The sequence below is a fragment of the Batrachochytrium dendrobatidis genome (assembly GCF_000203795.2).
Source record: "Batrachochytrium dendrobatidis JAM81 unplaced genomic scaffold BATDEscaffold_1, whole genome shotgun sequence".
NCBI lineage: Eukaryota > Fungi > Chytridiomycota > Chytridiomycetes > Rhizophydiales > Batrachochytrium > Batrachochytrium dendrobatidis.
Genome location: NW_006281099.1, coordinates 2,978,658 through 3,002,633, shown reverse-complemented (window position 1 = coordinate 3,002,633; position 23,976 = coordinate 2,978,658). Strand labels below are relative to the sequence as shown.

Here is a 23,976-nt window from a genome sequence, read left to right as displayed (position 1 = left end):
ACACAATGGTTTGTAATGGTAAATTGATTTCAAACACATCACCGCTTATTTATCACCGGGATTCATATTTGAAAGTATCCAATATCACTTGATACTGAATGTCCAAGTGTCTGCTCAGAGTTGCTCACAATATTGACGATATTACAACAACATGCTGATTCAAATTTGGAAAAAGTAACATTGGCTTGTTTAATCTTGAATTACTGAAATCAATGGTTTACAATGATCCGATCATGTCAAATATAACCGATTGCAATTATTTTGGAATCATGTCAGATTATGACAATCTGTTCAAGTTGTTTGAGCCAATACAGTGTGATGGAGTGATGGAAATACTCGAAATACACACAATACAACTCTTGTAGCAGTGTATAAAACTATCAAGCATGGCATGGTATGGTATGAAGGGTGTAGATTAGACTTGATAACAATGTGTACAATTTGGACTTTTAAATTCGGAAATAGCAGCTCTGTTCCAACATCACATTGATTGTAAATGTCGAGGTTGTTTAACCTTGTACAAATGACCATTTCACATGCAACTTTAGCCTGATATCGAGTATTTTCAAATGAATGCAAGCTTGCGACACTCGCTTGACTCGTTTGGCTCGGATTCTGGTTGATATTTACAATATCGATGCAAAGTTGCATTCCAGAATGAACGTGTATAATCTGATGTAGTCAATCGTTTGGTTTCATTGTTATCGGTCATTGATACCAGTGATTGTGTTGATTGCAAATAGTAGTCCAAGTAATCATGCATAAACAAACACCAGATAGTCACTGATAAACTGATAGTATCCAATGTATACATGACACATTGTATAGTTACATTTAATTGCCAGCAATGTGTGATTGGATTACTCGAGTCATCAAGCAGTTTTCAAACAGTTTTCAAGAACAATCAAGTCATGTCCAATAAACTGTCTGATGTGCAGGTGTTTTGGCATTGGTCCGTTGGTCCATTAGTACGATTGTTGGTTGGCAATTCGGACTTGTAAATGACAATTGATTCTTGATTGTTGCATTGGTGTCCATATGTGACTCATTGTATACGGAACAGGACTGACAAGTGTGTCTGAATTGATGACAGATGATACAGCCTATCCAACAGAAAGTAATACATTGATCGTGTCTGCATGGAAATAAGCTTTATAACTTCCACTTCTGAATGTATGAGAATCAACTTTCAAACAACAGATACGTCCAATGACTCTTGCAAATGCATTGATAGAGTGTTGTTGAATAATTCGAGTGTTTACAAATCAGCATCACTGGAAATAGTTACTGTTATTCAGACAGTCAGTTGTCCAGACATTACAGTTGTAATATTACACATTTTCCATTGTTGCTGGATACCAATATGCCTACATTTAAAGATGAATGCTACCAACAAAATATTCCATTAGAACTGCAACTGTTGCTTCAAGGTCATGGACATATCGTTGTAAATCGTTTCAAATATCAGTCTGTTACCCCATTTTAAACCAATCCATCAATCTCCGATTCGGCTCGCTCAATACTCTCCAGCAACTTGCATTCCATTCCTACAACGACTTGTTCATCGTATCCATGTTTACAGCGTTTGTTGTTTTGACTGCGATTTGCATCAACCCAGAACAACAGAATTTACCATTTCCTTTGTAGAATCTGTCCATAATGTCTGTTTTAATGTAGTTTTTGACTGTTTTTCGATACAAAAGTCGACAATCATTGCTTTATCATCGACTTGACCGCAGTTTGATGAGTTGACAGCACAATCGCATATACACAGGATACGAAATATCAAATCCAATTAAAGTTGGGTATTGTTTGCTGTATCTTTGTCAACTCGGACAATAGCACCACATGGCAATACTTGATAGCAATGTAGACTGTTTTGGTGCTGTGAGATGCAATGATAAAACGAGTTTCAGAACCCATTCCAATATGATGCAGCATATTGCAGACAAGCAGTTCATTTGTATCTGGTTGCCTGATATCTCTTACATTGTATTGTGTGGGTCTGTACTGACGAGTCTTGATGTAGCAACAAACAGTCAGTTGTTGTTGACATTCCAAGCGAATCTGATCTGGATTCCGTTTTTCTTTGGAGATAATGAGACGTCAAACAACTTGTCAATGTCAGCCTTGCAGTGTTGAATGACAGTATTGATTGACAGCAGTTTGAATAGGTTCCGTATTTCCATCCAGATACTGTGATATTGGCAAGAAGGATCTTGCAGAGTTGTTGGTTGTTGATGGGCAAGTTGGATATAAAGTTGTTTTCAATCAATCCGTTGACAATCATGAGAGCATACTTTGATTTGTATGTATGCAATACTACTGTCATCTTGTGTATGGTGTTTCCTATTCCTACAAACGCATTCCATTTCCAGCTGTTTTCTTTGCAGACATTTGATATTGTGTAACAATGAGGGTGTAAAATGTAGTACAGAAATGGACGACTAAATTATATTTATTCCAACGGATTTAACACTCTTGTTCAAGTAAACCGGTATCATCCGATGTTCATTAAATACAACTGATGTGCATGTAATGCCACGGATAGTTGCTACTGGGATAAATAAATTCAATACAGCTGCAAATAGGATGGTTGGTGCAATAGGGAAGAGCTGCAGATGTTGAAGAGGAAACGATTGCGACAGGATCTGATAGAAAGAAGTTGAACGCGAACACTTTAAAATGAATGCAAGACGGATATGGTAGTGCAAGCAGTCAGAAACCAACTCTTATACCTATGCGATCCCATACGCCTGCAGCAGTCGAATCACCAACTCATCAAGTAATCGATCTCAAGCCATAGCAATCTAATAGATACTTTTCTGGTTTATTCTACTGCACGATTATAAATACTTTGAGCTGGAAAGTATAGGACCAATTTGACTCCCAAATACAGCAGCAAATGAAAGAGACAATCAAGCCATTGGCTCCTCAATTCATTCCAAAATATACGAAATAATAATCCAAATTAAAACTCAAACTTTTTGGCCACCATACCCGAAGGAGGAGTTACTGCAACCGGTTTGGAGCCGACCTCTTTCCAGTTGGTAGACAGACATGTGCCATTGCTCTCTACATATGACTTCATCATTGCACGTCGTGTATCCTCGCTAGCATCTCTGTAAATTTGCTGGAATAGCGCATTCAGCGCAGCATCGCCCTCGGGTTTGTCCTCCTCGACAGCCTTATCCAGCTTGTTCCAATCGTTCTTCTAATAATGTTCAGCAAACCAAGGTGAGTGAGTGGACCCAAATCCAGCCAAGTAAAAAGTAGTACCTTTTTAGAAGAGGAGGGATAGGCTGGTGGAGCAGTCATGGAAACGGATGCCAAGCTTCCCATTGCATCTATATTTCCATCTCCTTCCAAAGCGGTCCATTTGGCACCGACAGACTCTTTTTTCATCTTGACTTCGATCTTGGTAGATAGAACCTCATAGGATGATTCGGCAGAGACGACTGGGAGTAAAAGGTCAAAGTCCAGCACTGTTTCAGAAGTGCCTATGGATGGAGACTGGATGCGGATAGAGAGATTTCGGGAAGTAATTTCGACCTTTAGGGATGCTGGATCGACCTTTTTAATAAAAATGGAGACAGTGACATGGGTATCGGTTTGAAACCATTCATGGCGGATCTTGGCTAAATAGCATGTGGTGGGAACGGAGTTAGTGTTTGATGGTAGCATCACTGTGTAACTTGGCAACTAGCAGTCAATCCTCTATACGGCAGACAAGACAAAGGGTTGAAAGCACCTGGTGAGGCTAACTCAACTCACGGTTCTATAGAGTTTCAAAAGATAAACTAGCAAGGGAAGCAAAAACAGCAAATGTCAGTCTATTGACATACGTTGAGCAGCAGCTTGAATCTGTTCAGACATCATCTCAATTGGTGCAAGTTGCAAAATCAAATCAATTTGCACTCCTGCCATATTCACGCAAATTGGAACATTGGATCACTGTTGGCTGTAGTTGTAGTTGTAGTGGTTGGAATGTCATATACACGACTGATCTCTTGTGAAAGTGCGGATAAAGCCTGTTTGCTATTCACCATACACATGGTTGCTGGCCATATCATGAACCAGTAGTGGACAATCCAATTGAACCCAAATTGTTAATGTTGATTGTGGGTGTGAATGTCGTCAAGTTGATATATTGATATAATCTAGATGTGAGTTGATTGTATACATTGATGTCCAAATTGAGTGGCAATTTAAACTATCGACAACTGTTGATGCGGACAAATCATCGATTCAGTTTGATGGGCCGCATATTGACTAAACAGAAAGTCACCAAGCTTGGTGTTGTGTGGTGACTGTAACTAAGTGATTGTACTCTGTATAGTGATTGAAAAGGGTCACCAGACATCAAGATCATAAGTAGAGATGTAATAATTGACGACACAAAACTGTGATAGTCAATCTACTAGAATAAGATTTCCAACTTTAATTCAAGTCAAGCATTCAGACATTATCAATCTTGATTATTTTAGGGTTGAACACCTCAGCCCTATATTAATGCCGACATTTATCCCTGATATGCGGTAATTAACACAGCAATAATGTATAAAAATATTTTAATATATGGTTATGCCGATTATAAAAGCAGGTTCGTTGATCTTCATTAATACATACATAGCTATACTTGATCAAATGAAATTCACGCACATCTCAGCCTTTACAATTGTAGCCTTGACCACCAGTGTTCATGCCATTTTGCCACAACCCAGCGAGACAATCGACTCTGTTGATCCAAGTCCAAGTCCAAGTCTAAATAGCCAAAGTGTTCCACAAGCAACAGGTGGTCCGGAATTTCCGAGTACTTCGACAACTCAAGGTCCTGGCGGCAGTCAAGGCGATCATTCAAACCAAACTCCTAGAGTTCGTCTAAAATCTTCCAAGCTCAGTAAGTTTTTATGTGGTATTGGACAAGGACGCAAATCTGGCCATCGAAAATACAAAAAACGACCTCAAGATGGGCAGAATGATTCTATTGATTTATTCTTGGAATCGCTTTTAAACATACCGCAATTTTCAGGATTGGGCTATCAAGGTGGTGACTACGGACTCGCAGATCACGTTGAAGAAAATTCAAGACAACAGCAACTTATCGAAGTAATAGCGAAAGGCATTAATGCTGAAACATCAAAGTTTAAAAAACATTTACTTTCATTTTCAGCATATCTTGGCGAATACGAAGTATGGGTCAAGAATATTCTAAATTTCCTTGATGGATTTGAAGCCATTAGTAAACTATCATCCGAGTTTATCAACGGGCTTGGAAAGATTTTTAAAGAATTTCTGGAGATTATCCATGTACTTTATGAAAGTATTTATCAAATAGTTTTGCATTTAAATGAGGATTCAGGTTTGCTCGAAAATGCAGTTAAAGCTATGCTCGATTTAACCGACCAATTTATGAGCAGACAAACGGATCTACAACAACTATTCAAAGAGTTATTTGAGCGTTATTCTAAAATTGACTGGTACTACATGCATTTGGGACTAGAGTTAGCTTTATGGCTCCAAAAGTTTAAAACATCAATGCAAAGATATAATGCATAAAGCTACACTCAACTACTTTATCAAACTACTGACATGGTTTGCAAGTCAACTGTGATCTGTTTCATGGTCATCAACTGATTTGAATAAACCATTGCATTTACAATTTTGATCGAGTTTCTATTGTTTGTAGATTGGGTTGGATGTGAGTCAGGGTTGATGACTGATGACTGATGGTTGAAATACAGTAATGTTTGTATTACATCAATCGCAATAGTTGCACAACTGGTAATATACATGATATTGGCATCATACTCTGTCAAGTTGTACAACTACGCACACACATCAAGAATCCCAAATCAGATAGTCAAAATAGTATTTTGAATTTGGCAAGCAGCTTGTCAAGTCGTTTGGCTCTGTCGAGACATTCAAGCAGCAGTTTACAGCAGCAGCTCTTGGTGTATTCGGATCTGGTTGGGTGTTTCTTACTTGGACTCCTTCGAGTTCTACCATGTCGATCGTGACCACTGCTAATCAAGATCATCCCGAGTTTGCACCTCAGTTTGCAGGTACTGGTGCCATGACTTTACTTGCTCTTGATGTCTGGGAACATGCCTACTATGTCAAATACCGCAATGTTCGTGCCAACTATGTTGCTGCCTGATGGAATGTCATCAACTGGACCGATGTTTGTACCCGTTTCCAAGGTGGTGCTGCCAAACTGTAAACCAACAGCAACAACATTGATCATTGCAGCATTTATATTTTGTCAAGCAATCCAACTTGATATCATGAATCAATACAAGATTGTTATATCGATATGCTGATTTTATTGGCTTTTTGATCTGAAAACAACCATTTTACAATATACTCACAAATATATCGATTCAGAGTCACGGTTTGGATATAGTAACGGCATTGCAGAGTGTATGATCTGATGACCAGAAACTGTCATTGGATCACCGTTGGCTGTAGTTGCAGTTTCAGTTGTAGTGGTTGGAATGTCATATACACGACTGATCTCTTGTGAAAGTGCGGATAAAGCCTGTTTGCTATTCACCATACACATGGTTGCTGGCCATATCATGAACCAATAGTGGACAATCCAATTGAACCCAAATTGTTAATGTTGATTGTGGGTGTGAATGTCGTCAAGTTGATAGATTGATATAATCTAGATGTGAGTTGATTGTATACATTGATGTCCAAATTGAGTGGCAATTTAAACTATCGACAACTGTTGATGCGGACAAATCATCGATTCAGTTTGATGGGCCGCATATTGACTAAACAGAAAGTCGTCAGGCTCGGTGTTGTGCGGTGACTGTAACTAAGTGATTGTACTCTGTATAATGGCCAAAAAGGGTCACCAGACATCAGGGTCATAAGTGAAGATGTAATAATTGACGACACAAAACTGTGATAGTCAATCTACTAGAATAAGATTTTCAGTTTGGATTTGAACCAAGCATTTGAACATACACTGTCAATCTTGACCCTTTTAGGGCTAACCACCCTAGCCCTGTGTAGATCTATTTTAGCATACAACACCTTACCGTGTATTCATACTGGCCTTTATCCCTGATCTGCGGAATAAACACATAGCAATAATGTATAAAAATATTCCAACCGATTGTTGTGATGGTTATAAAAGCAGGCTCGTTGACCTCCAATAATACATACATAGTTATACTTGATCAAATGAAATTCACACACATCTCAGCCTTTACAATTGCAGCCTTGGCCACCAGTGTTCATGCCATTTTGCCACAACCCAGCGAGACAATCGACTCTGTTGATCCAAGTCCAAGTCCAAGTCTAAATAGCCAAAGTGTTCCACAAGCAACAGGTGGTCCGGAATTTCCGAGTACTTCAACAACTCAAGGTCCTGGCGGCAGTCAAGGTGATCATTCAAACCAAACTCCCGGAGCTCGTATAAAGTCTTATAATCTCGGTGGGCTTTTACGTGGTATTGGGAAAAAACACAGACTTGGTCGTCAAAAAACCAAAAACCAATATGAACGAGGTGGCAAGATTGATTCACTATTGATGGCAATTACAAATATACCGGGATTTTCACAATCGGGCTATCAAGGTGGTGCTCATGGATCCACATATCTTGTTAAAAAAAACTCAAGGCAGCACCAACGTGCTGCCGAAGCAATACTGAAAGGCATGGGTTCTGGACCAAATCTTCAAGAAACCAATTTTAGAGCGGAATTGGCTTTATTTTGGTCATACCTTGGTAGCTACGAAAGATGGATCTATGATATTTTAAGTCTTGTTAATAGATTTACACCCGATAGTCAACTAGCATCCGAGTTTGTCGACGATCTTCGAGAGATTTTGGACAAGCTTATGGAAATTTTCAAATTGCTTCGAGTAGAAATTTACGAGGAAATACTTGGTTTAAATAGGAATCCAAGTTTAATTGGAGAGGTAATTGAAGATATACTCAGTCTAGTAACCCAGTTTATTAGCAGACAAACGGATCTACAAGAGCTGCTTGAAAGATTATTCAGTCATCATTCTAGAGGTGACTGGTATAACACGAATTTGAAACCAGAATTGGATTCATGGCTCCAAAAGTTTAAAACATCAATGCAAAGATATAATGCATAAAGCTACACTCAACTACTTTATCAAACTACTGACATGGTTTGCAAGTCAACTGTGATTTATGTTTCCATAATCATCAACTGATTTGAATAAACCATTGCATTTACAATTTTGATCGAGTTTCTAATGTTTGTAGATTGGGTTGGATACGAGTCATGGTTGATGACTGATGACTGATGGTTGAAATACAGTAATATTTGTATTACATCAATCGCAATAGTTGCACAACTGGTAATATACATGATATTGGCATCATACTCTGTCAAGTTGTACAACTACGCACACACATCAAGAGTCCCAAATCAGATAGTCAAAATAGTATTTTGAATTTGGCAAGCAGCTTGTCAAGTCGTTTGGCTCTGTCGAGACATTCAAGCAGCAGTTTACAGCAGCAGCTCTTGGTGTATTCGGATCTGGTTGGGTGTTTCTTACTTGGACTCCTTCGAGTTCTACCATGTCGATCGTGACCACTGCCAATCAAGATCATCCCGAGTTTGCACCTCAGTTTGCAGGTACTGGTGCCATGACTTTACTTGCTCTTGATGTCTGGGAACATGCCTACTATGTCAAATACCGCAATGTTCGTGCCAACTACGTTGCTGCCTGGTGGAATGTCATCAACTGGACCGATGTTTGTACTCGTTTCCAAGGCGGTGCTGCCAAACTGTAAACCAACAGCAACAACATTGATCATTGCAGCATTTATATTTTGTCAAGCAATCCAACTTGATATCATGAATCAATAAGATTGTTATATCGATATGCTGATTTTTAGAATACTACAAGCAGATATAAAGTGACCCATTTACACAAATACGGTTGTAAAAGATGTGATGCAGAAGTTCATTTTCAACATAAAACCATATAGAAAAGTTTGGTAAAAAAGTTAAAGCTATTGTGAATTCAGTTAGATCAGCGCGATTCAATTAATCAACTTCTTCAACAGTAGGGCCGGCATCGCCACCAGCACCTGGGAAACCACCTGGAGCACCAGCACCTGGGAAGCCACCTGGACCTCCAGCGCCTGGAGCACCGCCAGCAGAGTAAAGCTTCATCATGATGGGGTTTGCAACCTTCTCAAGCTCCTTCTGGTGATGTTCATACTCTTCCTTGTCAGCCTCGTGGTTACGGTCGAGCCACTTGATAGCCTCGTCAATAGCAGCCTCAAGCTTGGTCTTGTCTGCAGCCTCGAGCTTGCCACCGACCTTTTCATCCTGAAGAGTGTTACGGAGGTTGTAAGCATAGGACTCGAGAGCGTTCTTGGACTGAACACGCTCAGCAGCTGCCTCATCCTCAGCCTTGTACTTTTCAGCCTCGGCAACCATACGCTCAATGTCTTCCTTGGAAAGACGACCTTTGTCGTTGGTGATGGTGATCTTGTTGGATCGGCCGGTAGTCTTGTCAATGGCGTGAACGTTCAAGATACCGTTGGCATCAACATCAAAAGTGACCTCAATTTGAGGAACACCACGGGGTGCAGGGGGGATACCAGCAAGCTCGAATTTGCCAAGCAAGTTGTTGTCCTTGGTGCGAGTACGCTCACCTTCAAAGACCTGAATAAGCACACCGGGCTGGTTATCAGCAAAGGTGGAGAAAGTCTCGGACTTCTTGGTGGGAACAGTGGTGTTACGCTTGATAAGGGGAGTCATGACACCACCAGCAGTCTCGATACCGAGAGAAAGGGGTGCAACATCAAGAAGAAGAAGATCCTGAGTCTTCTCAGAAGTATCACCAGTGAGAATGGCAGCCTGAACGGCAGCACCATATGCAACAGCCTCATCGGGGTTGATGGACTTGTTGGGCTCCTTTCCGTTAAAGTAGTCAGAAATAAGCTTTTGAATCTTGGGGATACGGGTGGATCCACCGACAAGGACAACTTCGTGGACAGAGCCCTTGTCAATCTTGGAGTCGCGCAGAACCTTGTCAACGGGATCAATGGTTCCACGGAAAAGATCAGCGCAGAGCTCCTCGAAACGAGCACGGGTGATGGAGGTATAAAAGTCAACACCCTCAAAGAGCGAGTCGATTTCTATGGTGGTCTGTGCAGCAGACGAAAGGGTACGCTTTGCACGCTCGCAAGCAGTGCGGAGACGACGAAGAGAACGAGCGTTGGTGGTCAAGTCCTTCTTGTACTTGCGCTTGAACTCGTCAGAGAAGTGAGAGACGAGACGATTGTCAAAGTCCTCACCACCAAGATGGGTGTCACCAGCAGTGGCCTTGACTTCGAAAATGCCGTCTTCAATGGTAAGAAGAGACACATCAAAAGTACCACCACCAAGATCGAAAATGAGAACATTCTTTTCACCAGCAGTCTTCTTGTCAAGACCGTAAGCAATGGCAGCAGCAGTGGGCTCGTTGATGATACGGAGCACATTGAGACCGGAAATGACACCAGCATCCTTGGTAGCCTGACGCTGAGAGTCATTGAAATAGGCGGGAACGGTAACAACGGCATCCTTGACAACGGTACCGAGGTAAGCCTCGGCGGTTTCCTTCATCTTGAGAAGAACCATTGACGAGATTTCCTCTGGAGTGAAGGTCTTGGTCTCACCCTTGAACTCGACCTGGATGATGGGCTTGCCACCTTTGTCAACAACCTTGAAGGACCAGTGCTTCATGTCAGACTGGACTTCGGCATCTTCAAAACGACGACCAATCAGACGCTTGGCATCAAAGACTGTGTTGGTGGGGTTCATGGCGACCTGGTTCTTGGCGGCATCACCAATGAGACGTTCGCTATCAGAGAAGGCAACGTATGAAGGAGTAGTACGGTTACCCTGGTCGTTGGCAATGATCTCAACACGATCGTTTTGCCAGACACCGACACATCTATAAAAGTATTCAACATGACAAAACACGTGATGTTAGATGTAAGAATTTGATGGAAGAAAAAAAACAAAAATCTGACAATTAGCAGCGGTTCAAGGCAACCAAGTATTGGTTTAGAAACCTTGAACAAAGATTGAAACCCAAAAAGGTCACAAGGCTTTATTGAAACAGCCTAAACCATATCAGCAAAATAGTGGATAGAAATCCACTATGAGTTGGGAATATTGGGAATGGCAGAACACGATGGAAAAGTAGCTACAATGACATAATCATGCATAGTTTCCTACGCTTCAAGTGGGTAGGAACAGGGGAAATCAGCAAGACAACTTACGAGTATGTGGTTCCAAGATCAATTCCAACAGCCTTGGACATGATTGCGATTAGAACAAATGTAAAAAGGTAGTAAAGAAAAAAAGGGAAATTCAGTCGCTTTTTGTTGTGCGTGAGTCTCGCTGGTTGCTGAAAAAATAATCAAAATATTCGCCGCCCTTTGCATTATTTTTATTCTCATAAGCAAGAATCTACTTGAATCTTCTACAGTGTTCTGCAAGTTTCGATTGTTTGCAATTCGACCCATATTTTACTCCATACTATTTTTTCTGCCACAGCTGGTCTGCTTCGCCCCTTGGCTTATTTACAACCGTATTCATGTAAAATGGATCACTTGTGTTTATCTTGCATCAACTACCATATTGCTTTAAAATAAATGATTAGATGTTCGTTGTGCTTTCCTGTTAGATACTTGATTCAATAAACACAATGTCATACAAAATTAAACTGTAGTTTTTGAACTGGAATTGTCCTTGTTTGGCAGTCATGCATTCTATAATCACCCAATTCATGCATTCTATAATCATCCAATTCATGCATTACAATTTAGATATTCAATTCGGCTATTCTCAAACTTGAATACGTTTGCAGTCTAGTTCAACATGTCTCAGAAATGTAACAGTCGTTTTCATCCAATTACTCAATGTCTAATTTGGATGGGAGAAGAGTTGGAGGTTAAAGAGATGTGAATGCTGCTTTGAATAGTAGCTGGTTTTCTATACAAAAATGAGCAGACTAGCCAACTAAAGAATGCAGTCTTGTCCAGCAAATGTGATGAGAGTTATTACTCCATGAGGTTGTTTGTATTTGGCATCTTGTTTTATTTTGTTTTGCATAAATGCAAAAATAAATCCCACAACTACTTGCAGATAACAATGTCCCTTTTTGCCGCGACCGCCAAAATAATATAAATACAGCCTTTGATCAGCGAAATGTTTTTCCGGCATCCTCTCAGGCCTTTTGGCTAAGATCAAGTGTAGTATCTGTTCTTTTCAGTGTGACAACTGAAACTCGGAGTTCGCTCCGATTGTTGTCAAACTTATTTTTGATGGTTCGCAGAGCTTGGTTAGTTGCTTGCAACGCCTCGCCGAGCACAGGTGTCCCTCCTATTGCACTATCTGGAGGTGACGCCGAGTGCTCGTGCTGATCTCTTGCCCTTATTTAATTAAGAAGAAACTCAATAAAGCATTTTTATTCATCAAACCTCTTGTCATTTGGTTTTTATTTTTTGGAGAGTTCTGTGTTTTGTACATCATAATAGTCGATATGTGAGCCATTGATGTAGTCATCACTCTCAAGCAGTGACATTAGTACACTAGCAGAGTCGTTGGGATCCACAAGTTGTCCTTGGTCATGCATCTTGACGTATGCTTGCTTCAACTCTATCTCTGGCATCTCATTTCGAATGCGAGTCTGCATGTCAGTATCCATGGGTCCAGGTGCATAGTTTAGAACACGAACTCTAGCAGACTTGAGAGGTGCTTGAGTGTCTTGAGTATCCTTTGAGCATGGACTGGTAGTGCGTTTTGACAATGCTTCTTCTGCATCAATATTGGCTTCTTCAACTGCAATCACTTGATGAAACATGTCTCGGGCCGCCTTGATGCTCGAATAGACTCCCCAGGTATCAAATGGTTGGATTCTACAGCATATTAAATCACTCGATTTACTACAGATCCAAACTTTACATTCATGAAATCTAACCTACAAACCACTCACGCTGCAAGGGATGATACATTCACCAGGATCAGTTTGGAGCAGTCTGCAAATTGCTTCAAAAATGCAGCACTCAGCACCAATGGAGCCATTAGATTCACATCAATACTTTTACGCATATCCGATATAGTCTGATCACGAATACGAGACAGAGTGCCTAGCGTACCAGCATTATTGAACAGCACTGCAGTAGTATATGCTAATGGAGACTGCATTGCTGAACGAGAAATAATACGTTGGCTAACGACATCCATATCGTTCGAGGAAAAGTCCTCTGTACAAACATGGACAGATAGACTGTGTCTTGGTGCAACATGAGCTTCTTGAAATATCTATTCATCGAGATGTGTTATATAAATGTCCATATTTACAATGATATTGCAGTTTTTTTGAAATCCCATGGCAGATGATGGCGATAAAACAGCTCACAAACTAATGTAAGAATAATCTCTAAACAGGTGGGATACATAGTGCCTATATATACTTGAACCATTCCATCTATAATAAACTCATGCAGCAATACAAATATAACCTACTTGTTCAACAGCAGCCTTGACATCATTCAACTCGACAAGATTGCGAGCAACAAGTAAAACATCCGTTGGCTGGGCAGTCAGTAATGGAGAATCTGCCAATGCAAGAGCAATACTCTTTCCAAACCCTTTGGATGCACCAGTAATGATAAACAGGTTGCGATATGCAGCTACAGACGACATTCTAGGAATATAATTTTTATGGCAAGTTGGACATCTCGCTTGCGACTTCAAATGCCATTTACAACACTCATCCTAAAAGTACACTTTCAACTGCATTTATTATCAAAATAGCCATAAAAGGTAATACAAAAACTGCAGCCATAAACCAACTTAAAGCGTCCGTTCACCTACAACCAGTAACGATAGATCCGAGACAGCCATAGTAGATTCAGAATGTACATCATTCTTGGAAACACGGCTTGATCTGCATTGACTGGAAAGTCGATCAAGCATCTCATCGCACCCAGGAAGTCGGATTAACACTTGCTCTGTGCGATTCATGCGTTGTTGAAGCTGATCTCTTAGCATACCATAGTCAACATGGCCTGCTACTAAAAGTCGGGGATCAGGTAAAGCACCAGATACAGTGGAAGTACGTCGACGTAAAAATGGAAATGCATTCAACATGGTACTACTAGACTCACTCTCCGCGTTCATAGGCATCACTGCTACAGTGGAATCGGAAATCATGGTTGTAGGCTGAGCCTGTCTATATTGACGTATAATGAGACCCAGATTCCGCCAATGGAGCATCACCATAGCAACGAACGTTAGAATTAAAACAATGACACTGAGCCACAGTCCAGAATAGTTTATAAAATTATGGGTAAGAGCCGCATTGCCAGATACAAGCAGATACATCATGGCAAGCACACCCAGCAATACTGTAGTGCATCCCAAAACCTTGGCCAGCAAAAGTGTTTCTTGAATCGAGTTGGATGCATAGTCAATGTGACGAGCAGTGGCTAGACCCATTTTATTCAGAGTGTATTGAAGCGGATCTACTCTCGAGTCATAGTGTGGATAGGATTTCTGGATCTGTAGTTGACTGCAACTTCTGTTTAATAGTGGTGACGATGGGGCAGTTCTTGCAGCATCTAGTTTGGGATGTTGCAAAACAGATGGAATGCTAGATTCGATAGGCTGGAGTGGATCCAAATAAGATGCCATTGCAACACTTGTCACATTCAAAGCATTGGTAGCAGGTGTAGGCTCGAGAAGGGTATGAATAGCATCATGACATGTACCTTCAGCAGCAGGTGCAGCCCCTAGGCTTAACTGGCGCTCAAATGCATGAGATATGAAACCACGGTTAGTAACAGACCAGGCAGTCACTGAAGCAGGTCTTAATGGTGAGTGCTCAGTCTCCATTGGAAATGATACTCGAGAGCTGGCTGGAATGGTCAGAGACATCGATTGAGCCGTCCGATCAAGCGAGACAAGCTCAAATACATCTCGACAGTCTACACTATTCTCAATTGTATCTACTTCTCGACCTGCCTTGAATGCCATAAAAATAAGCTGTTTAAAATATTTAGGCAACGAGATTAAATAGTTGTCTGTTTGTAAATCTGAATTATCTGGACAGCCATCAAAAGAAAACCAGTCAAGAAACTCCGCCTTACAAGGCTGTCAATTCAACCAGTCGATTCAAAGTCACAGGTTAGCTGCTGTTCAACTTTACAGAACTGCCTGTATGTCAACTAGCAAATAGTGAAAGCAAATTACAGCCAGTCTCATGAAATGATTGGCATCATCACATTTAATGCTCAACATTATCTTTGGACTTTCTAGTTGATTAGTCTTGTGCTCATTTTTCTATAAACAATCAATCTTCACACCAGTTTCAATAAATCCACTTGTTCAACCTTCAAACTCTCCTTTATTCAAACATGAAATGGGCTGACCAACATGGAAACAACAGTTGCATTCCTAATGTTTTTTCTTGAACTAGAACATTGATTTTAGGATACAAAGTGGGATTTACGTGAGTACAACTGCAACTGGATTCAACCATTGCAACACCGTGCATCCATCTATATCCATGAAGCTTGTGCCAACATGAACGTGATTTGTAAAAAATAAATCCAACTTCAAGCAATCAATCCTTGGCATTACATCAAACAATTGTTACTAAAATAAGCGTCATCACTATGGAAAATGGAATGGATATGGCCGACCTTGTCATTCTTGCCTCAATTGCTGTCCTGACTGCCGGCTTCTTTGCCTGGCGAAATGGCTGCTCTGTATTTGGCTTGTTTGATAATGCAGACAAGACTCCTTCCAGCGTAAATGGCAAAGCTGCACCTCCCACTACTGGCACTATGAGGTGGGTTGTTTGACTACCTTTATTCTCAATGTATGAGTGGTGTGTACCGGCAAAGGAATGCTTTGAATGCTCTTTACTCGAATGTACTTTGTTAGATAGCATGAATATAATATATTTTAACTTGATGGCTGTTGGCCATTCCATCAAACCACAAAAGTATTGATCTTGTATACTAAACCCAGCGATTGTGTCCTTGCTAAATTTTAAAATGAGTCTAGCCTTGATAAAGCAACGCCAGCCTCGTCATCAAAGAAGTCTCTCATAAAAGAGGCATCTGCACTTACTAATGGTAACGGCCGCTTGTTTGTGATTTTTGGATCACAAACGGGTACAGCTGAAGATCTTGCCACTCGTTTTGTCAAGGAAGCATCGGATGCTCTTGGAATCTCCGCGTTGATTTGTGACCCAGAAGAATATGATTTGTCCGAGCTGGCAAATTGGAGATCCGATGGTCATAAAGACCTGTTTGGATTTTTTTTTTCCACGTATGTTTATGCATCTTTCTAGCTGTTCATGTAAATGTTGCAAGAATTTTTCTAGAGTTGTAGACCCTGCTATACTGATTTACTCCACCTGCAAAGATTTCTGCCTCAGTTCTAACTGTATTATTTTTGACCGGAAACCTTTCGTGTAATGATAGTTATGGTGAGGGTGAACCTACTGACAATGCAGCCGACTTTTACACATGGCTGATGAGTGGAAAAGGTATTGGCTTGGATGACACTGAGACTGACGAGGAAGACGCCATGGTCGAGTCGCAAGCATTGGCCGGGCTTGGCTATTTCGTGTTTGCTCTTGGAAACAAAACATACGAACATTACAATGCTATTGGCCGCCGTATTGATAAACGAATAACGAAACTTGGAGGTATGCGTGTCGGAGAGCGTGGTGAAGGAGATGATGATAAAAGGTGGATTGTTTAATCGACATTTGATTGACTGATTCCAAAATATTTCTGTAACTGATGCTCTGCTCAACTTATTTTGTATTTTATTTGCTTGAATATTCATAGTCTTGAAGAAGATTTTTTGGCTTGGAAGTCAAACATGATAGCTGCAATAGCGAAATACTACGGAGTCAATGCTACATCTTCAAAAAGCATGCGTGATTGCCCTCATGTTCCTGTATTTGATGTTGTCAGTGTACCTGATGCCGAATCCGTTTTCTCTGGTGAGCACTCGGCATCACATGTTCGTACATGGACTCCTAGTGGCAGCGATCTTGATGGATTCGAAATTCTTTTCAACCAAGTATATAAAGAAAACAAACCTGCAACTGTGTTTGATGCTAAACATCCTTTTTACAGCAGAATTGTAGCCAGCAAAACGCTTTTTCACAAAGCATATGATACAATTGAATTTTCCGGCAAACAGATGACTACTGATAATCCACCGTTTTGGACTGTATCGGGATCCAAAATATCTATCCAACGTGAATGCTATCATATGGAATTTGATCTTACTGGGTCTGGATTGGTGTACCACACTGGTGATCATGTTGGTGTATGGGCAGACAACAATCCAGTGACCGTGAATCGTCTTGCAGCTGCTTTGGATATAAAAGATCTTGACCGTGTGATTGATCTTATACCACATCCCAACAATCCGTTGCAGAATACCAAAAAGCCTTTTCCACTACCATGTACACTTCGTGCAGCATTCACATACTATCTTGATCTATCTGAAGTTTTAAAACAATACCACCTTGAAACACTAGGCAAGTATGCTTCTGATGAATCCGAAAAGCAGCGACTGTTTGAACTCTCTGAGGATCGTCAAAAGTACGTCGATATTGTGCAAAATGGATGCAAAAATCTTGCAGAAATTCTCGAAGAATTCAAGTCAGTCAAGGTAAGCAAACTATGCAATTTAATTAAAAGGGTCCATCACATTAAGTATTTATCCAACTAATGGTTACCAGGTTCCTCTCGGAGTTGTTCTTTTTGAGCTGCTATCTCGAGTTGCAGTTCGATATTACTCAATCTCTTCCTCATCTGCTGAAACTCCTGAAAAGTTGACCATCACTGCAGTACTTGTAAGGTATGCAATCGCATCAGCCCCTGCACTGTCTGATAGCAAGCAAAAATCAAAGGTGGTAGTAAAGGAAGGTTTGGCCACATCGTGTCTGCAACGTAAGCATCTGTCAGGAATCATTGGTGATACAAACATTGATTCGTTTGCAGATACAGACAAGCACTGCAGTGTTCCTACCCATTACTTGCCCATTTGCATCCGCACATCCACGTTTCGCCTTCCTGCCGATACAACTACACCGGTGATGATGGTTGGGCCAGGTACAGGCGTAGCACCTTTTCGTGCCTTTGTTATCGAACGAGTTTTGGCAGCCAAGCAAGGCAAAGTGGTTGGTTCTACATGGCTTTTTAATGGCTGTCGTCGCAAGGCAGAAGATGATCTGTATCATGAAGAATTTGCAAAACTGCAACAAATGTGCAAGACTGAGAATCTAAAGATTGATTTACGTATCCACACTGCCTATTCGCGAGATACTGCACAAAAGGTCTATGTGCAGCATCTGTTGGCCCAACACAGTGATGAAATCTGGGATTTGCTGTATACTCGACGTGGGTATTTTTACATCTGTGGGTGAGTTTTTGATTATCCAAAAGACTATTTGATTGTAAATTATGCTTTTAAACTACAAAGTACTTATATGATGGTGTTTTGTGAAATAGTGATGCAAAGTACATGGCACATGATGTATCGAAAGCACTTGGCACGATTGCAGAGAAGACAGGAGGAATGGCAGAAGAGGGAGGCAAGCAATGGCTCAAGGATATCAAGACCAGCGGTCGCTACTTTGAAGATGTTTGGTCGTGAGAGAATGAAGTTTATAAATGAACTGGTTTGGTATATTAGAAAATGGTCAGATTCGACAGTTGGATTGTGAGGTGAAGATCATTGCGCGAATTGAGTTTCAACTTGGCCAACAAGAAACCATGATTCTGCTGGAACCGCATAGCAAGATCCTGGAAGAAACTATCCGTGAGAAACTCAACAGGCAGGTGCACTAGTCTTGTACTACTCAGGAGTTGAGAAGAGCAATAGAACTGCTGTCCTATATTCCACTCTAGTCAAATGAATAGACTCACTACAATCAAGGCTCACCATCCAAAAAACTCTTTAGATGGACTGCTGGTTTATTACCATTCATTAGATGGCTAGTTAAACAAGGGCTACAGTGTCTATCAACAGTATTTATTCACTGCTGGTTTGCATTTGTCCAGATGATGGCGGTAGCATTATCTCATGCAATCCATACTATTATTAGATGGTCGAGAATGCATCGGTGGATACAGCCATATGCTTGTATTCTATTTCCTTATTGCTTCCAATACTGCTCAAGCATACATGATTTTACCTCCCAAAAGCATCTTTATTAGTCCTGTTGATGTATGCATCTAATACTTGACTACTTTATTCATGCAGCGATCCAGAGAGATGCCAGATTACATTGGCCGACTTTGATGGTGTTATCTATCGCATCTCTACACCCGAGTCTAAAACCGTACTGCTTATCTCAGTTGCTATCCGATGCTATGCCGAGCTGGAGAGATATGGTGCTGCTTCAATTCTAAAGCGAGAGTACGGCCAGTATTTCGGCGGATCTACTGAACCCGGATACGATGTGTCGTTGACGATTGACTTGACAACATTGCCTACTGACCGTGGTAAAGATATGCTTGAATGCCTCTGTTTGTCATTTTAATAATATTCTATCGTATCGGCTATCCTGTAAAGTCCATACTATGTAGATGCTTTGAATTACTTTGAATATGGATATAACCTCTTGTCTATTTTAGAGCCATTGATCAGGGCCATCTCCCTTCTCAAAAGAAACATCATGGCAGCTGCATTTGAAGCTGCATTTGTTGCACAACAAGAGGGTCGTGAATCTGAACTCATGGCTATCCACTATCGTGACGACGAAGCCATCTACGTAAAGGCTCTTCCTGATCGTGTAACTGTTATCTTCTCTACAGAATTCAAGGATGAAACAGACAAGATTTACGGCAAGGTATTCTTGCAAGAATTTGTTGATGCTCGTCGTCAGCCATCCATCCAAAATGCACCACAGGTGCTATACAGCGCTCGGGAACCTCCTCTAGAACTTCGTGGTGTGAGCGGACTCAAAGACTCCAACACTGTGGGATACGTCACATTTGGTAAGACTTGAACCGTTGGGTATAACCAAGTATAGTTGGAGCAGCTTGTGCTGACACTTGCTTGAATCTAGTCTTGTTTCCTCGACACTTTCATGGTGCCAATGCATATGATGCAATTTCTCGCATCCAGCTATTCCGAGACTACTTTCATTTCCACATCAAGGCGTCCAAGGCATACATGCACTCTCGTATGCGTGCACGCGTCGACAACTTCCTAAAGGTACTGAACCGTGCAAAGCCTGAAAAACCTGACGATCAAAAAGAAAAGAAGACTGCAAGGTATGACCAACTAAATCACCAAAGATCTAAATATCATTTACCTGTTGAAAAATGAGACTTTTTGTATTAATTTAAATATACCTCGTCTATTATAGTGGCAAATCATTCAAGCGCAGCTGAGTCGACTCTATTATTTACCCTTGAAACGAATCTATACTTGACCAATAAACAGTGACTATTCATTCGTACTCTAAAAAGTATCAAATCGGGGGTTTTACTTTTGACGGCATATCTTTTCTACTGGTCTCGACGTGATTGGAAATTTCAGACTAGACAAGTGTTCAGATCGACTGGAATAATGAATGCCAAGAATATCGGTTATTCCAACAACACTGGCTTAGTAGACTTGAATTACTCCAACAATTTGACAGTATTTACTGCACATTGTTAAAATACTTGGTTTCTTGTCAGGATAGCTAAAAAGAATTTGACAGCAAACAAACGAATGACTGCCATCATACCAGTGCTAATCTTAGCCAGATATAAATTAGTAGATGTATTGCAAACAGCTTTCGCATCTCGCCTTTAGAGTATCTGCAAGGCGGGTCAGTTTTAAAACAGTATCCTGAAAATACACTAAATCAATGTGTCAAGAATGCATCTAAAAACACGGTAATATATCCAAACAGTGTTTATTTCATTATACATGGCGACCATCACAAAACTCTCAATAGATCGAGTATAACAAAATGCACGGATACCGTAGTCTTGTATCATTTGAATCAAATAAAACTAGATTTCATCTACCGATTCAACTGCAGCGAAACCATTCAAACTATGCAGTCTACACAACATGACATTGTACCAAGATCAAATGGATCGATTTTAGATTCATACAGCTTTCTATCGGGAATCGTTGGACTGTTTATTGCATTTGCAAATCTTTTCAACTTTGCAAGTTTCTACACTCAACTCATCAGCTGAAAGGCATTCACAACAATGATGAGCACAGATGGGAGTGAAACAGTCTCTTTTGGATCATCTATTTCCACTGCTGAACTGCCAGAATCTAATATTACTGATGTCACTGAACCACCAGCCAAACTAATCAAATCTAAACATGAACATTGCTCTCAAACAGACTCTAGTCACACTCACTCAGCAGGTTGCTCTCACACCACTAGTATTGCTGCTCAGACTGAAGATATCCCCAGTGATGCTCTTCCTCGTCGAGCCATCCTTACAAAGGAGGATTTGGAGAGATTCCAGACTTCTCCGGCCTGCCAAGACTTTATTAACTTTCTCACCGACCTCAACCAATCTGTCAGAAACATTACTCTGAGTACAGCTGTTGCAGAGTCTCCCAATATTACCAAACTGTTATCTGTCCTTGAAACCTTGGACGGATGGACTGTGGATTTGCCTCCTGATGAAGAAGGAAAGTCTCGATTTGGTAATCCTGCCTTTCAGCGTTGGTACGACCGTCTCGACTCTCAGGCTCAAACCCTTCTTGCTCCCATTCTGTCTGACCACAGTTCTGCCATTCCCGAACTAGCAGTCTATCTACTCCACTCATTTGGAAACAGAAAGCGGATTGATTACGGAACCGGCCACGAGGCTCATTTTATTGCCTTTTTACTATGTTTGGAGAAGTTGGGGATTGTACAAAAAGAAGACTATCCTGCACTGGTGCTGAGAGTGTTTTGGAAGTATATCAAAGTGATGCGGACACTGCAGTTTAATTATTGGTTAGAACCTGCTGGGTCGCATGGTGTATGGGGACTGGATGACTACCACTTTCTCCCCTTTCTATTCGGATCATCACAGCTGGCAGGTAATGTCATGACATTCTTTTTGCTCTGGATCGGATGGGTTTAGAGTTGGGGTCAAAAGCTTATTTACACCACTGAATGTATAGATCACAAGTACTTTCGTCCAAAATCTATCCATGATCCTGATATCATTGCTGAATTCTCCAAAGACTATATATACTTTGCATGCATCCAGTTTATCAATTCGGCAAGTTGTCAGATCTAGTTGGGTTACTGGAATAAACTGGCTTAGTTTGGATTACTAACCCTAAGCTGCTACTTAGGTCAAGACCGCTTCACTGCGTTGGCACTCGCCAATGCTTGATGATATTAGCGGTGTAAAGAAATGGGACAAGGTGAATCAAGGCATGATTAAAATGTACAAGGCGGAAGTACTGGCCAAACTGCCCATCATGCAGCATTTTTTGTTTGGATCGCTGCTTGCATTCAAAGGCAGTGCATTTAGTGAAGGCGATGCTACTGAGGATCACGGACACGATCATATTCATGCATTTGGTCAGGAACATCCAACATGTTGTGGAATGAGAGTGCCAAGTGCGATTGCTGCTGGACTTGCTGAACATCGTGCTCTTCCCCGTCGTCCACTTCCATTCGATTAGCAGATCGACGTGTTGACTCGATGTATTTGTCTTTGCCAATAGGGTACAAGTTAGGATTGGATCTTATATCCAGCCATTACAATTCAGTGAGTTTAACAAAATATATAAGCTGATAAGTTGGGGTTATGGCGTCATTTATAAATAAACAATAGTGATAAAATCCAGATTTGATAGTTAGGTAAAGCCGAATCATGTTGGGGGTTGAATGATGTGTGTGCTTGCTTTCCGAATTCGATTCATAACAGCCAGCCCATGACCCACATCTGGAATTCCTTCGACAATGATACATGCACAATAATGCTGTTCAAGATCGCGTAGTCCTTTAAACAGATTCCGTGCAATCTCCTCGGCAGTAGCTCCAAGGTGTATCTCAACAGCCTCTTTACAGACGTCATATTTATCTATAGTACTTCCAGCCCGTAAAACACCAACCCGAGTACCTTCTTTTCTGGTTGCCAAGGCCTGTTCAACCTGTATCTTGACCAGACATCGTTGCTTTCTGATACACTCCGGATCCACACAATTGGTTTCGTCAAGTTTAATAGCATTTGCACCAATCTCTATCAAAACCACCTCTGCATTTGGAGTATAGTGGCGATACTTCATTCCAGGAGTAGTAGGAGCCTCTTCCAACCCCTTATCCACAAAATGCGTGTTATAAATCGTAACGTTTTCAAACCCAGCAATCAGACGAATCTGTTCAAATGTGATACCACCTGGACGAAGGATTGCAGGTGGATTGCGTAAAGCATCAACCACTGTGCTTTCGAGTCCAGAACGACACATTCCACCATCGACGATCATTGGAATACGAGAATGGAGGTCAGCAAAAACATGCTCTGCAAGAGTAGGCGAAGGTCTTCCGCTTGTATTGGCCGATGGAGCAGCAAGAGGAAATCCACACTGGGCAATCAATCCGAGTGCAACAGGATGCGACGGCATACGAACAGCAACAGTATCGTGACTAGCAGTGACAAGGTTGGGAATATGTGGACCTTTTGGTAAAAGGATCGTGAGTGGACCAGGCCAGAATTTGTTAATAAGAGCAACATAGATGCTGGGTAGATGTGGGAGTGATGGTGGTAACAGCGATTCGAGCATTTGGATAGAAGATACATGCACAATTAGAGGATTATCACTTGGTCGTTGCTTTGCTGAAAAAATGCCTTGAACTGCAGCAGCATCAAGAGCATTTGCTGCTAGTCCATAAACTGTTTCTGTAGGAAATGCAACCACACCTCCTGCTTTCAGAATAGATATTGCACCTTTTAATTTAGCAGCCTCTGAA

At 41.1% G+C, this 23,976-nt stretch overlaps 10 protein-coding genes across 10 annotated transcripts; 5 read left to right on the top strand and 5 right to left on the bottom strand.

The window, feature by feature from the left end:
- Positions 1-2,907: 2,907 nt before the first annotated feature.
- On the bottom strand, positions 2,908-3,927 carry BATDEDRAFT_34197 (co-chaperone SGT1; the record flags this gene model as incomplete). The annotated part of the gene is made up of 3 exons (XM_006675722.1): positions 2,908-3,214; positions 3,280-3,638; positions 3,846-3,927. 3 exons carry the CDS (start codon positions 3,925-3,927, stop codon positions 2,972-2,974), a joined length of 684 nt encoding a protein of 227 aa, XP_006675785.1. The 3' UTR covers positions 2,908-2,971.
- A 720-nt stretch (positions 3,928-4,647) lies between these two features.
- BATDEDRAFT_85342 (uncharacterized protein) lies at positions 4,648-6,160 on the top strand (the record flags this gene model as incomplete). Its single annotated transcript, XM_006676322.1, has 2 exons — positions 4,648-5,337; positions 5,894-6,160. 2 exons carry the CDS (start codon positions 4,648-4,650, stop codon positions 6,158-6,160), a joined length of 957 nt encoding a protein of 318 aa, XP_006676385.1.
- A 2,310-nt stretch (positions 6,161-8,470) lies between these two features.
- On the top strand, positions 8,471-8,785 carry BATDEDRAFT_8559 (uncharacterized protein; the record flags this gene model as incomplete). The annotated part of the gene is made up of 1 exon (XM_006674961.1): positions 8,471-8,785. A coding segment is annotated over one exon (315 nt), but the record flags the coding sequence as incomplete, so codon positions are not given.
- A 145-nt stretch (positions 8,786-8,930) lies between these two features.
- On the bottom strand, positions 8,931-11,386 carry BATDEDRAFT_34196 (70 kDa heat shock protein 3). Its single transcript, XM_006675721.1, has 2 exons — positions 11,276-11,386; positions 8,931-10,944 (listed from the first exon to the last, which is right to left on the bottom strand). Exons 1-2 carry the CDS (start codon positions 11,314-11,316, stop codon positions 9,042-9,044), a joined length of 1,944 nt encoding a protein of 647 aa, XP_006675784.1. The 5' UTR covers positions 11,317-11,386; the 3' UTR covers positions 8,931-9,041.
- Positions 11,387-12,441: 1,055 nt separating this feature from the next.
- On the bottom strand, positions 12,442-13,706 carry BATDEDRAFT_84986 (uncharacterized protein; the record flags this gene model as incomplete). The annotated part of the gene is made up of 3 exons (XM_006676035.1): positions 12,442-12,916; positions 12,994-13,322; positions 13,527-13,706. The coding sequence occupies 3 exons, from the start codon at positions 13,704-13,706 to the stop codon at positions 12,496-12,498; spliced, it is 930 nt and encodes a 309-aa protein (XP_006676098.1). The 3' UTR covers positions 12,442-12,495.
- Positions 13,707-13,856: 150 nt separating this feature from the next.
- BATDEDRAFT_22138 (uncharacterized protein) lies at positions 13,857-15,038 on the bottom strand (the record flags this gene model as incomplete). The annotated part of the gene is made up of 1 exon (XM_006675416.1): positions 13,857-15,038. One exon carries the CDS (start codon positions 15,036-15,038, stop codon positions 13,857-13,859), a length of 1,182 nt encoding a protein of 393 aa, XP_006675479.1.
- Positions 15,039-15,651: 613 nt separating this feature from the next.
- BATDEDRAFT_34195 (uncharacterized protein) lies at positions 15,652-18,731 on the top strand. Its single transcript, XM_006675720.1, has 6 exons — positions 15,652-15,855; positions 16,074-16,340; positions 16,496-16,765; positions 16,868-17,705; positions 17,776-18,458; positions 18,548-18,731. The coding sequence occupies exons 1-6, from the start codon at positions 15,680-15,682 to the stop codon at positions 18,690-18,692; spliced, it is 2,379 nt and encodes a 792-aa protein (XP_006675783.1). The 5' UTR covers positions 15,652-15,679; the 3' UTR covers positions 18,693-18,731.
- Positions 18,732-18,804: 73 nt separating this feature from the next.
- Positions 18,805-20,504, top strand: BATDEDRAFT_15591 (uncharacterized protein). The gene is made up of 5 exons (XM_006675070.1): positions 18,805-18,873; positions 19,302-19,543; positions 19,676-20,038; positions 20,110-20,317; positions 20,413-20,504. Exons 1-5 carry the CDS (start codon positions 18,812-18,814, stop codon positions 20,435-20,437), a joined length of 900 nt encoding a protein of 299 aa, XP_006675133.1. The 5' UTR covers positions 18,805-18,811; the 3' UTR covers positions 20,438-20,504.
- Positions 20,505-21,245: 741 nt separating this feature from the next.
- Positions 21,246-22,851, top strand: BATDEDRAFT_34193 (peptidylprolyl isomerase RRD2). The gene is made up of 3 exons (XM_006675719.1): positions 21,246-22,091; positions 22,176-22,276; positions 22,353-22,851. Exons 1-3 carry the CDS (start codon positions 21,257-21,259, stop codon positions 22,686-22,688), a joined length of 1,272 nt encoding a protein of 423 aa, XP_006675782.1. The 5' UTR covers positions 21,246-21,256; the 3' UTR covers positions 22,689-22,851.
- Positions 22,852-22,886: 35 nt separating this feature from the next.
- On the bottom strand, positions 22,887-23,924 carry BATDEDRAFT_4477 (threonylcarbamoyladenylate synthase; the record flags this gene model as incomplete). The annotated part of the gene is made up of 2 exons (XM_006674846.1): positions 22,887-23,128; positions 23,195-23,924. Coding segments are annotated over 2 exons (972 nt in total), but the record flags the coding sequence as incomplete, so codon positions are not given.
- Positions 23,925-23,976: the final 52 nt, after the last annotated feature.